The 13,880-nt window shown below is 63.6% G+C and overlaps 1 protein-coding gene across 5 annotated transcripts in view; it reads right to left on the bottom strand.

Moving 5' to 3' along the window:
• The window catches only part of CELSR1 (cadherin EGF LAG seven-pass G-type receptor 1), a 147,803-nt gene that overhangs the window by 60,154 nt on the left and 73,769 nt on the right, over positions 1-13,880 (bottom strand). For all 5 annotated transcript variants that reach the window (XM_058308946.1, XM_058308945.1, XM_058308943.1 and 2 more), the window contains 3 exons: positions 11,982-12,204; positions 7,399-7,514; positions 4,967-5,055 (listed from right to left, as the gene is read on the bottom strand). In XM_058308946.1, the coding sequence (XP_058164929.1) occupies positions 4,967-5,055; positions 7,399-7,514; positions 11,982-12,204 (428 nt within the window). The remainder of the gene's footprint in view (positions 1-4,966; positions 5,056-7,398; positions 7,515-11,981; positions 12,205-13,880) is intronic.

Genomic DNA, 13,880 nt, shown 5'->3' on the forward strand with positions numbered 1-13,880 from the left:
GCAAAAGCCAAATTTTCATCTTCCATAGCATCCAAAAGTGGCGAATTCAAGGCCTGGCACGTAAGGCCAATACTTAGAAAACCGGAGGCACATACAGACGCAGCGGCGCGGCTACAGGGCTGGCCTAGGGTGCAGGGAAGGGCGCGGGCACGGGGCCGCTGACGTCTACAAGCTCTGCTGAACCACTTGGTTTTTGACCCAAGGACGATCTTTTTTCCTTAACGAAGAGTAAAAAGCCATGGTGTGGCTAACGCATTACCCGGGCTTGGCGTCCCCGGCCCCTGTGAACTCCTCGCCCCGGCTCTGTGCCCCCAGACTCCTCTCCTTGCAAACACACAGAAATGGTCGGGGTTCTTGTCCTTTCATGCGGCAGACGACACCGTGCAGCCAATGGTCTCCCACTGGAGTACTGCGCGCTGCGCACCATCCACCCAGGCTGCCGACATTCCCAGCGCACGTGGCAGCATCGGGGACCCCAGGGCCAGCCCAGCCCCCAGCTGTGCAGGAAGAGCAAGAGCCGGCCAAGGGGAAGCTGCTGGCGGGGGCGGGGCCTGCAGGGACAGAGGCCGGAGCCGTAACCAGCCTGTGCGACGTCAGGGTCCAGAACCCGGGGCAGGGGAGGGGGCGGTGAGGGAGGCTGGGAGCCCCGAGGGGCCGCGCTGCAGAGGGCCTGGATGGGTGACCAGGGAGCGCAGTGCCTGGCGTCGGGGCCATGGCCACGTCTGGGCCCTCGGCCAGCACCCGGCCGGCTGGGCAGTGAAGAAGGCAGCATAGGGTCCTCCCAGAGCACCCATGGGTGCACCCCAGAGGGAAGCCAGGCTCTGGGTGGTAACGGCGAGTTGTTTTCCCATTCAGCCATACAACGTGGCCGCGGCCCGTGGCAAGGCTGGGCCATGGCTCGTGCATCAGGGTCCTGGGCAAAATGGGCCGGCCCCGCTGCATTCCTGCTCGCCCACCTCTTACCTAATCCCACCTTAAGGGACCCTATTTCCAGATAAGGTGGCGCTCGTGGGGTGGGGCCAGGATGTGGGCATGTCTTCCCGGGGGACGCGATTTGACTCAGTGTCCCTGACCCGCCATGGTCACGGCCATCTGGCGGGAGGACGGTCCAGAGACAGCAGATGGGTCAGTCATCGGAGCCAATGGGTGATGGGACGGAGCCCGTGGGGAGAGCGGCTTGCCACCCACGGTACTGGCTTTTCTTTTGGCCGCTGGCAGCCTTCCCGCCCCGGCCAAACGAGCTTGGCAACCGCGCGAGCCCCGCTCCTGCCTCGGGCATGCTCCGGAGGAGTCTTTGCACGTGGGTAAGCAGCACGTGGCGCTGAGCAAACAGCCCCTTCTCCCCGACAGAGGCCCGTGATCCAGGCTGGCAGGCGCCGATCGTGCGAGCGCCTGGGGCACGGCCTCTCCACGGAGCCTGAGACGTGGGCAGGACCGGCCGCTTCCCTCCCTGAAACCACCTCCAGCGGGAGGGACAGGGGGCTGGGCTCTCTGGAAAGGCCTTGCCAGCCCGCCCTGTACGCGGACGCGCGGAATCCCCCGCCACCTGCCTCTCTCGGGGCCTCAGGCTCCTGCTTCCTCTGGAACATTCCGGGTGGTGGTCTCGGCTGCGGGCTGCCCCGCTGGGCCAAGGGCCCCTGGCGTCACGGCGGGCGAGAGCCCCTGCTTCGGGGACGAGCGTCCACGTGGGCAGAGCACAGCTGAGCGTCAAGAGCTAGAAAGTGGGGGAACCCGGAGCCCCAGGACCCGCTGTACAGCCGCGGTGCTGCTGTTCCACCCGCCAGCGGATGGCTCTAGAGCGTGCTATGTGCCGGGCGTTCTCAGGGAAACTGAGGCGTATTGTCAGTCAAGGGGTGCTGATGCAAAATGCCAGAAACGGGTTGGTGTTTATAAAGGGTAGTTATTTGGGGTAGGAGCTTACAGACACCAGGCCATAAAGCATAAGTTACTTCCCTCACCAAGGTCAATTTTCACGTGTTGGAGCAAGACGGCTGCCGACGTCTGCAAGGGTTCAGGCTTCCTGGGTTCCTCCTTTCCAGGGCCTTGTTTCTTCCTGGGCTCAAGATTCCTTTCTTCCCGAGGCTTTCCTCTGTGAGCTGACTTCCCAGGGCTCCAGCTCAAGACTTCAGCATCAAACTCCAACGTCAGAAACCCTCCACGCTGTCCTTTGCCACGCCTCTGATCTGAGAGTCCCCACCCCTTGCCATAGTCATGGGGTCCAGTCAACGCCCTAATCATAACTCAATCACACCCAGGTGCAGACCAGATTACGAACATAATCCAGTACTATTTTTGGAATTCATAGCCACATCAAACTGCTACACGAGGCTGACTCACTCCCCCGGAAGAAAGTTTTCAGCCTGACCCTGGGAAACGCACTGCAGAGGCGCCAGGAGCGGGGCGGCGGTGTGGCTTCTGTGCTTCCCTGAGGGTGGTGCACGGCCCCACGTCCCAGGAGCACAGAAGGAACTGAGCCAGGCCCGACCCCGAGCCGAAGGGAAGCACGTCCCTCGAGGGACAGCGGTCTCTCGTGTCCAGTCCCTGCCGCATGGAGCACAGAAAGGGCGGGCCAGAGTTTGGGAAGCAAGCGGGCGTGGCGGTGAGCGAGAGTGCGGTGGGAGGTCGAGCCGCAGCGCCCCCCACGTGCCGACTTTCCTGCGTCTCTCGAGGGCACATGAAGAGCGACGGAAGCCCGTGCATGTGTGGGCGTCAGTGGGCCCGGAGGCCTTGCCGGCAGGAGCGCCAAGCCAGCACGTGCATCCGTCAGTGCTGCCTCAAGACGAGAATCCTCGGTTGACGGGCACAGAGAAACCGGGAGCAGACCCAGGCCCCGACGTCGGGCAGCACACCCGAAGGTGCCTGCAGCGGGGGGAGACCCTACCCCGGGCTTCTAGTCCTCGTGATGCAGGCGCTCAGCCCTCCAGCCCGCATCCCCGCGAGAAGGCTGCCGTCCCTCTGCAACCGCACTGCGTGGGCGAAGTTGGCAGGAGAGACGCTCCCCTGGGTGGGAGGCGCAGGAAGGAGCCGAGTTAAGACGCGGAGTAGCAGGGACAGGATTCCCTCCGGGGAGCCCCGAGGGACACCCCAAAAAAGGAGGAAACTGGCTTCCCCAGCAGCTGCCGTGGGGATGAGGCCCGTGGGACAGCAACTGGGGAAGCACTGCGCAGTGAAGACGCCATGTGGGGCACCAGCCAGACGGTGGGCCCGGCCGCAGGCGCCAATGCGCTCTCCAGGCGCTCCCGGGGGCGGCTGGTGGTGGCTCACCCCAGGGAGGGGCAAGCCGGCACGTTCCACAGTGGCTGACAACTGTCCCCAACGGCCACGGTGCAAACCAGAGCCTGTGGCCAAGGTCGACCTCAGCTCTCCCGTCTGCCGAGGGGACCTGCGCCAGGCTCACGCACTTTCTCTTGCCCGCCATCAAGGACCCCCTCCGCGGCTGCTCAGGGACACCGGCAGGTGGCAGCAGGCTTCGCCGGGGACCCCGGGAGCTCTTACTTCCCCGAAATCCCAGGGGCTGCACTGGAGGCCCTGGTCACTCTTGAGGGGCACCCCAGGCCCCAGCAGAGCCCCCCTACGCACATGGTGGGTAAGGCGCTGAGCTCCAGCCACGCACCCTGGGCTGGCACAGACCAGGCGAGCGAGGCGGTCACCAGTCAGGGACATGGAAAAAAAACTGACGCCAGTGGGCGGGTGCTGCTGGGAGCCTGCTTAGGGCCAATGGGAGGCCAAGAGAAAGGGGGGGGGCCCAGGGGTACAGGGGGACGCCGATGACCGGCTGGGGCAAAGGGGAAAGGGAGGGGCCAAGGGCGACCCCACAACCTCGGGCTCAAGAGCTGCGAGGCGGATGTCGCCGCGGGGGCAGCCCTGGCTCCGGGGACACACAAGGTAGAAAAGACTTTCCCTCCAGGGTCATCCAGACCGGGGGAGGGGCAATCCCCTCAGGCAAGGCCTCGCTGGCTCTGGGGTGGAGGCGCACCCACCCTACAAGGGACCCGCGGAGCTCGCCCAGGAGGGAAGCAGTCTGCAGAACATGGCAGCAAGAGGCGGGACGTCTGGATGCAAAAACAAACCACGTACTTCCTCACGAGCCAGTAAGCAGCAAAATAAAACACAAATAAGGCAGTTGGGGGCCTGCCTACCACATGGGAGGTCCCAGGTCCAGTGCCCAGTGCCTCCTAAAGAAGATGAGCAAGACAGTGAGATGATGCAACGAGATGACACCATGAGGAAACAATGAGACACAACAAGCAGAAGCAGAGGGAGCTCAAGCACTTAGGCACCTCCTTCTCACATGGGAAATCCTGGGTTCTGTGCCCAGTGCCTCCTAAAGAAGACAAGCAAGACAGTGAGCTGACGCAACGAGATGACGCCATGAGATGACGCAACGAGATGACGCCATGAGCTGACGCAACGAGATGACGCCATGAGGAAACAATGAGAGACACAACAAGCAGAAGCAGAGGGAGCTCAAGCACTTAGGCACCTCCTTCTCACATGGGAGATCCTGGGTTTGGTTCTAGATGCCTTCTAAAAAAAAAAAAGACAAGCACACAACAAACAGACACAGAGAGCAGACAGCGAGCAGGAACAACAAATAAGTAAAATAAATCTTAAAAAGAAAAATGGCCCTGCTTTCAGAACCTCTGTGGAGCGCATTGACGCGCCCGTTACACCCGGGTCGCCGAGGGCAAGCGGCTCTGGGGCTGTTGGAGTGGCTGGAATCTGGGCCGCGGCTGGGCTGCCTGTGCCCTCCCTCAGGGCGGGGTGCCCCTGGCCCCCGGCCCCCGCCCCCAGAGGAGCTCCCCAACCCCCAGGTGAGGGGCAGGATCCCCTGGACACACAGAGGACGGTGGCTCTGAGTGACCTCCACCCGCTCAGGACACAAATGGCTTCAGACAGAGGAGCCCCCGGGGCCGGGCGGCCATCGGGCGGTGGGGGGGGGGGGTGCGGCGGGGGCGCGGCCTACCTTGTTGTAGTACTGCACCTGCACCGAGTGCCACTGCCCGTCGCTCACGCCACCAGGAACCTGCGGCGCCACCATTGTCGTCGTCTCACCTGGGCCCGGAGAGAGAGCGGGGTTAGCGAGGAGCCCGGGCAGGGCCGTGGCAGCAGGCAGCGCAGCCCCCACCCCCCAAGGCCCCCAGGGGGTGGCCCCATCACGCTGCCGCCCCGAAGCCAGGGCCCGACCGCGAAGGCTGCTGGGGTGCTGGCAAGGAAAGGGGGCTCCCCACGGAGCTCAGGGCCCATCACCCTGCCCGCGTGCCTTGTCCGCGTGCGCCCCACATGCTGGAGACACCCCCAGGCCACATCTGCGTCCCCCCAGCCCACATTCACTGAACGGCCCCCTCTCACGTCAGTCAAGACCACAATGCTCTGTGGGACCTCCTGTGTGGGAGGCCGGCGCTCAACCACTGAGCTACATCGGCTCCCTGGAGCTGAGCTTCTCACTTGTTTTGCTTGTTGTTTGTTTGTTTGTTTTTTCAGGAGGCATCAAACCAGAGACCTCTCGTGTGGGAGGCAGGCGCTCAACCACTTGAGCCACATCCACTCCCCCTCATTCTCCTTTAAATATGAAAAACATCACAAAAGCATCGAGGAGGACGGCTCATCCCTCGGTACCACACCCAGAGAGGTTACAGTGGCTGCCCAGCCCTGCGCCGACACGGACGGTCAGCACGGCGAGGGCTCTTGCTTGCTGTGTTTGCGTAGTAAGAAATCATAAGCCTCTGTGTGCATATCAGCAACCGGCCACAGCAGATCCCACGGAAGGTCAGAGAATCCCTCCTGCCCATCTCTTCCGGGGTGCTTATGCCATTTCTGCCCCTCGAGAGCCTGTCGCCCTGGGGCAGGGGACCCGGGCACGTGTACGTTTTAAAACCCGGCAGGAATTCTGAGCACACCCTGGTGAGCAGGCGAGGAGGGAGCAAGCGTCACTGCCCAAAGGCCCAGGGTCAAAAGGGAATGGACGTTCCGGAAACGAGGGGCAGGGGTCTGCAGGCCCGAGCCTGGGGGAGCAGTGACGCCAGCCCCCACCAAGCCAGGGGGTCAGGACGGGGTGCCTGGAAGACAGTCCAGCTGTGGCCCCTCTGCCGAAGGGCCCCGTCCTGGGGAAGGGCTTCTGGCTTTATGCTCAGGGCTGTGAAATACTACAAAATTATTAGAGGGCGCTTGAGACAGGGAGCACCTGCTGGCCTGCAACTCTTCAAAAGGAACTTTACGGGAAGCAGATTTGGCTCAATGGATAGAGCGCCCGCCTACCACATGGGAGGTCGGCGGTTCAAACCCCGGGCCTCCTTGACCCGTGTGCAGCTGGCCCATGCGCAGTGCTGATGTGTGCAAGGAGTGCCCTGCCATGCAGGGGTGTCCCCCGCGTAGGGGAGCCCCACGTGCAAGGAGTGCGCCCCGCAAGGAGAGCCACCCAGCGCGAAAAAAGCGCAGCCTGCCCAGGAGTGGGGCTGCACACACGGAGAGCTGACACAAGACGATGCAACAAAACGAGACACAGACTCCCAGTTCCACTGACAAGAATACAAGCGGACACAGAAGAACACAGCGAATGGACACAGAGAGCAGACAACGGGGAGTGGGGAGGAGAAATAAATTTTTTTAAAAAATCTTTAAAAATAAAAATAAAAGAAAGAATTTTCTAGCATGACTAGAGAGTTAAGGCCCTGACTTCAAAACGTATTACCTCGCCTTCTATTTTTGCACTTCATTCCAAGTTCCTGGGATCTGCTTAACCCCCAGCACAAAGCCTGGGACTGATTTCAACCCCGGCCATGGGAGAGCACGGACACCCTGGAGGACCCAGCCCAGCGTCCAGACTGCCCACTGCAGGCCCCACGAGGCCCCCGGCGGCCCTCGCGCCCGTCGTAGAGAGCAAGGAGCCGGCGGACACCCGGGGGGGGGGGGCAGGTTGCCAGACGGGGCCGGCACACAAAGCAGGTGCTCAGACCCCAGGGGGGAGCGCCCTGAGAAAAGCTGCACCCGGGTGGGCGGTCACGGTGAAAAGTACCACGATTTGATGTGGAAATACCTAAAAGGTCCTCACGCCTGCCATTCTCTGTGGTGGCGCAGTACCAGTCTCAATTTTGCATCCTGGAAACTGTCAACAACCAGCTCAAAGAGAGACTTTCAATTCTTCCCTCTTCTTAACTCTCTCAACAGCTGTGACAGGTATATTACATCACAGATGTCCACCTTTTCAGCATTCTAAATAATGCTGCAATGAACATCTCTGTTCATGCTGCAGTTCCTCGCCTGGATGGCTTCCGCCGGCGGAACCGGGGGCTCAAAGGGCAAGCACGCCCGCGGTGCCGTCCGGGGCTCGCGTGTTTTCAGCTGGCAAAGCGCGTGCGACGTGCTCAGAGCCGCCGCCTCCCGCGGAGGGGGCCCTACCTGCGGAGAAGGTGAGCTGCACCTGCTCGTCCACGATCTCCAGGGCGACGAAGTCGTGCTTCTCATTGAAGCGGCCGTTGTAGAGCAGCAGCGCGTTCCTGTCCTGAGTGGCGAACCTGCCGGACCAAGCGGAAGCGCGTCACGGGACGGGACGCGGACACGAGAGGCTGCCCGGACAGGAGGCACCTGGCCTGAGCGGCCGAGACACGAGCCACGCCCAGGGAAGACCCGGCTCGGACACGCGTTCTGGGCATCAAGACCGGACAGGCCGGGACACGCGATGAGCCGTGATCTTTCCTGGAAGCAGGAAGCCCGATTCCACGGGGGCGTTGGCTGCTACGGCCGGCGTAACTTGAGAACGTTCTAGAAGCACAACACGCACCATTACACCAGATGCTCAGCGCTATCTTCTGTGACTGGAGGCAAGTCCACACACCCTCACGTGGGCACAGGGCCGTGGTGGCGCCTTACCCAGGGGTGTTAGCAGTGGGCACCCCACATGGCCTGCGCCCCTTGGTCACCTCCACACGCCAGCCACGCCGTTTGCTCACAGCCACCACAGGGCCTTTGCACCTGCTGCCTGGAGCAGTCTGTAGCTCTTCAGATTTCCCAGGGAGACCACCCCTGACTCACCGCACCCCCAATTTCATTGCAAACCCCACCCCAGCGGTCGATGAGATGACCCCATGTACTTCTGAAGTTATCTGGTCTGCTGTTTGTAGGAACGTAGATCCTAGAGGAGAGGGACCGAGGCCCCTGTTCACAGCTGTCACCCTGTACGTGGTGCTAACTAAGTGGCCAAGGGAGTGGACGGAGCTGTGAATGAAAACAAGCCTGACGCGCTGGACGTGTGAAAGCTTCCTCCTCCAAGAGTGCAACATCTCACCAGCACCGCCCGCCCTGTGGGCTGGGGGAAGGCCCCCGCACTGGCCCTGGGGTTCCTGGAGACTTCTCAGTCCCCCCAAATGTCTCCCCAACACCTCCGGTTACGGAGGCCCCAGTCAAGCTCCCGGATGACCCCGAGGTGATCCCGAGGTGGCTGGAGGTCTCCAGCCTCAGAGGTGGAGGAGGGCGGGTGGCTCTCCTGGACGTCCAGGTAGGTTTGTCCATTTTCACGGCAGGATTTGTCTGAGCCAGTCCAGGACCCCGGGCTCAGCCTTCCCCTCGACTCCCAGCACCGAGCGAGGAAAGCCAGGAAGGACTGAGGCTGAGTGTGAAGGGAGACGCCGGACGAAGTGGCTCGCACCTAACTCCCCGTCAGCTTTGCTGTGCACCCAGCAGGAGGAGCTGGTGAGAGAGTGGGTGCCAGGGCTGGGTGGCCCCCGACCGCGCCCACCGGCTCCCTGCCTGCTGCTGGAGACGCAGGAGCAGGTCCCCGGGCGGGCGGGAGGGGAGCAGAAAGGGGGGGCCAGAAGGGAGAAAGTGAGGCCCAGAGAGGGGCCCGGGGAGGGGGTGGAAAACGAGCGGTACGAGGAAACGGGGCTGCTGGGAAAAAGGAGGGAAACAGAGTCTCTCGGGAGCCATGGGCACTTGGCAAGCAGCAAGCGGGGAGAGGAGGGGAGAGGAGGGGAGAGTAGGGGAGAGTAGGGGAGAGGAGGGGAGAGGAGGGGAGAGGAGGGGAGAGGACCTCAAAGAAACCGCAAGGCCCAGAGCTGCCCCTCCTCGGCGCAACCCCGGGGCCAGGGTCCCAGCGCCTGCCCAGCCTGGTGCGCAGCGGCTCTCCGCCAAAGGCCCGGGGTCCCTGCTCACGGCTCTGCTTTTGAAGGGTCCCCTGTGGAGCCTGGCCAGGGCGGCTTGGCTTCCTTAGCCACAGGGCACAGGAGGGAGCCACCCAGCAGGGCCCCGCCCTCTGCAGCCCACCCCTGCCTGCCCCACCCAGCCAAAGAGGCTTTCCTTGGTATTTTGGGAGCCACAGCCCTCGGAGAGCCGAAGACGCCTGATGTCGAGAGCAGGGGCCGTCCCCTCCCTGCAGTGTCCCCCCCCCCCCCGCAGCACCCCCCTTCAATGTCCTCCCCGCAGCGTCCTCCTTGCCCCCCCCCCGCAGTGTCCTCTGGCAGCACCTCAGGGCGCTACAGCCTGGGAGCAGAGGGCACTTGGAAGTACCAGCCTGGCCACCACCTCAGCCCGGGGCACCTAGAGGGAGCTGGGCTCAGGGGATGCCCCCATGTGCTCCAGGCCAGGGACACAGCAAGACCCCGACCTGGGCACCCGCCCCGCCCTCCCGTGAGCCTGAAAGGAGGAAACACGACTCAGCTGCTGGTCTCCAAACACGCACCTGCCTCAGGGCCTCCAGCGCCGCCTGCCATCTCAGCACCCAGAGGAGAAACACCGGGCGTGGGAGCCTGGCGTGGGGTCATCGCTCCCAGCAACGACCCGGCAGCGAGACCCCGTTCAGAGCCAAAGAGTAAACTGAGACGCAGACAATCCTTCCGTGGTTCCACCCACCACGGGTCAGTCCAGGGCCCACGGATCCGGACAGCGGCCACAGGCCGGCAGCAACGGCGCCAACAGTGGCAGCGCAGCCCGGGTCGGGGAGCTACCCTAGGAAGGGGAGCGGGGCAGGGGAGGCGAGGGCGGGCAAGAGCCCACACTGGGCCCGGGGAAGGACAGGGCAGCGTGGCCACGGGACGGGGCCCAGGCTGTAGGGCAGACGGGGCCGGGCCGTCACCCCAGGTGTCACTCTGGGTCACGCGGGTGAGTGATGATGGTGGCCTGGGTCCTGGCGGGGGGACCCGGGCTGGAGAGGCACAGGACGAGAGGCTCGCGGGACCTGGCTGAGGGTGGGGGGCGGCACAGAAGGTCAAAATCGACACAGCTGTGGCCTCGGCCCACAGCAGCGCCTCTGGGCCACGGGGCCCGAGGGATGAGCCGGAGCCGGTGGGTTCTCCAGGGCGCGGGCATGCGAGGCACCCGTGGGACGTCCGTGTCCACATGTCTAAACATGCGCGGTCTGAAGGCCCACACCCCACGCAGCAGGCTTTGGTGAACCCCTGGGCACCGGGCAGCTGCTCCCCTCCTTGCCCACTGAGCTCTGGAGAGTGGGGGGCTTCCCGTCCCCAGAGCCAACATCATGGTCCTCCCACTGGACTTTCAGATTCCAGGGACTGAGGCATGGGTGCGCCAGCCCCACCACCCAAAGCACCTTCCACACACTGGGTGCTGCATGAAAGGGGCCGACTCGTGACGCCTGCACCCTCAGGACAATTCCAGTGCGGCCGAAGCTCGCAAAGTGGCATGAGCTGCTGCCCTTGCTCTGCCCGCCCGCCGGCAGGCCCACGGGGACCGTCCACCCGGAGCAGTGCAGGAGCTGGCCCGCCCACACACCCAGCTCCCCGACACCCGGGGGCGATGGGGGTGCACCCCAAACTCTCCCCGATGCCCCAGGAGTGGGAGCCCAGGCCCTGATCCCAGATACCCAGTGTGCTCAAAGACCAGCCAGGCTGCACCCGCCGGGTGGCACCCCAGGAGAAGGGTCCACTCCATCCAGTCCTGAGGCAGCTCAGGGAGGGGCCCCATGCATCCCCTAAAGGCTGTGCTCCCTGAGAGGCCCGAGCCCGGGCACGCAGCACGCGACGCGCTCCGCGCCCAGCCCACGGGACCTGCGAGCGGGACCGGGAGGTTTTCAAAGACTCAGTCAACTCGGGATTCTCTCAGGCTGCAGGTGCGAAGATAAAGCACCCACGGCCCCGGGAGGCTGCGGCCCCTGCCACAGACGGGGGAGCCAGCGCGGATGGGTGAGCTGCTGCCGATGGCCGAGCAGGGCCCGAGGGGGGCCCCCCACTCCCAGGGGTTGCTCTGCCCTCCTCCTCCAGGCACCCAGATGTCAGGCGCCAAGTGTGGGCAGGTCGGCAGGCCCGAGAGGCCAGGGCTTCGTTGGCACGTGAGCCGGGCAGCGCACAGGGTCCCACACTCAGGGGGAGCCCTGCACCCAGAGGACCCCACCCAGGGGGACCCCCGCCCAGGAGGACCCCTGCCCAGGAGGACCCCCCCCGCCCAGGAGGAACCCCCACCTAGGACCCCCCCCCCCTGCTCAGGAGGGCCCCCGCCCAGGAGGAGCACCAGCCAGTAGGACCCCCGCCCAGGACCGCCCACCTAAGACCCCCCACCTAGGCTCTCCCGCCCAGGAGGACGTCCAGTCAGGAGGATCCCTGCCCAGGAGGGCCCGTGCTTGGCGCAGTGCTCTGACCTCATCACTTAAAACCCTTAAGAGTTTTTTTTGGCTCTTTTTAGGTCCTGGGGCTGGGGATTGAACCCAGGACCTCGTAGTGGGAAGCTGGTGCTCAACCACTGGGCCACATCGGCTCCCCTGACGGTTTTCTGTTTCTTTGCTTGTTGTTTTTGTTTTTAGGAGGCACTGGGGACAGAACCCGGGACCTCCCACGTGGGAAGCAGGTGCTCGCCCCAGAGCCACTTCCGCTCTCATTAGTAGTTTTTAAACAAGGGTCCCCCGTTTTTGTTTTGCACGGGGTCCCACGGCCAGCACTGGCCAGAAGCGCCCATGTGACCAAGTCCCCCCCTCCCCGTGCCGGCTGAGCCGTCATCCAGAAGGACCGCAGGGGGGACGGCGCGGCGGCGGCACTCACGTGAGCGAGAGGGTGAAGTGGAAGCGCTGCCGCAGGCCTCGGAAGGTGACGAAGGACTGGGGCGGGAAGCTGCGCGCCGTCACCTCGCAGTAGGGCGTCTCGTAGCCGCCAGGGGGGCACACGCAGTGGAAGCCCCCGACGAGCAGGTTCACGCAGGTGCCCCCGTTCCTGCACACGCCGGCGGCGCAGCGGCCGGAGCGCGCGTCCACCTCGCAGTGCTCTCCTGGGGGAGGAGGGACAGCTGGTCACTCGGGCAGCCCGGGAGAGGCAGGCGCGCCCCGCACCCCTGCAACGCCGGCCGCGAGACCAGCCGCAGAGAGGAGGCGGGCGGCGCGGGGGGCAACCTGGGGCCCACCAGAGCGGGGCCGCTACCGGTGGCTGCGGCCCAAGGACGTGAAGGGACAGAAACCGGGCCAGGGTGCCGGTGGGGCTGGGGGTTCCAGGAAGTGCCCCCGCGATGGACCGTGCCGGGTGCCCGGGGATGCACTAGCCCACCTGGGCCCGTCCCAGGCCTGCTGGGTGCCTCGAACCCCGGGGGGCAGAGAAACCAACCAGCTCCAGCACCCGGCCCCGCCCTGAGCACCCGCTGGCCAAGCCGACCCTGCGAGGGGGCTCCCACCCACACTGTGCCTGCCTGGTCAGTGGGCACAGCCGAGCCTGCCTGGGACTCCGGGACGTGCCGTGGGGCCTGATGACCACGACCACCTCCTGGGGATGTCCCGCTGTGTCTGCACCCCCAGGCACACTGCCTTGCACACAGACCCCCATGCCAGCAGACCACACGGGGGTCCCCCGTGTTAGTCACATCTGTCGCCCCCGCCGGCCTGCGAGTGCACCGAGGACAGGGACCGTGCGCTCAATGTGCTTCCCGGGGCCTCAGAGGAAAGACCCAGAGTCTCCCCAGAGACTGACCAAGGAGCCCGCAGCTGACTGCCCCCTCCCCAGGGTGCCCCCAGCACAGGCCTGGCAACTCGGGGAGAGGGTCTCCCCACGGCAGCTGGGAGGCGGCATGTGGCTCCGGCCGATTCTGAGCATCTGGAAGCAGCCGCCACGTCAGGGCAGCTGTTGGCAGAGCGGTCTCCACCCCTCCAGGGTGGGTGACGGGCCCCTCCACTGCCACCGCTCAGGGGGGACACTGGACACATCTCCCTCGCAGACCTGCCAGGCCACTGGAAAATTCCCCGGGTAGCCACTCAAGTCTCTGCCAGCCGCGGGATCTGAGAGAACGTGTTTCAACGTGACAGTAATTCATTCACACACTAAAAAGATGCAGGCTGCCCAGAAAGCACAGCATGAAGAGTAAACGTCTTCTACAATTTGGGGGTGTCTTTCTTTGCAAAAAAAAAAGAAGAAAAGAAATGCAGCGGGCTGACGCCCACGTGCTGCCTGGGAGCCTGCCTTCACCAGCACACGGGAACGCTGCCGTTTCCTTGGTCCACTGCTCCGCTGGAGGAAGTCACCAAAATTAAAATCACCCATTTCTCTTTCTACTATCGATGGACCTGCAGGCTGTTCTCAGGCTTCTTTTATCACAAATAATTTGCACAAACATCCTCACGTATAAACCTTGCTGCATTTTTACACCATCTGCCTAGAGATTCTGAGTCATGGTTTTCATCATTTACGTGGTTACAGGTATTTCCAAATCGCCCTTTCCAAAGACTGCCCAGGTGTGCGCTCCCACCCGTGTGCGTGGGACCGTGCCCCCGTGTCCTCCCCATCACCAGGGATTACCCACCACCCTGTAAGATTTTCTGCACTTCTGACAAATGGTATCTCTCCAAGCTGGTTTTGTTTTTTTGTTTTTTATGAAGTTCAGCATCTTTTCATATTTTGTTGGCAATTTACATTTTCTGGGCTGCCTCAAAAATCCCCTGCTCGTTTTTTCTGGCAGGCTAT

The sequence above is a fragment of the Dasypus novemcinctus genome, chromosome 12, assembly GCF_030445035.2.
Source record: "Dasypus novemcinctus isolate mDasNov1 chromosome 12, mDasNov1.1.hap2, whole genome shotgun sequence".
Classification (NCBI taxonomy): domain Eukaryota; kingdom Metazoa; phylum Chordata; class Mammalia; order Cingulata; family Dasypodidae; genus Dasypus; species Dasypus novemcinctus.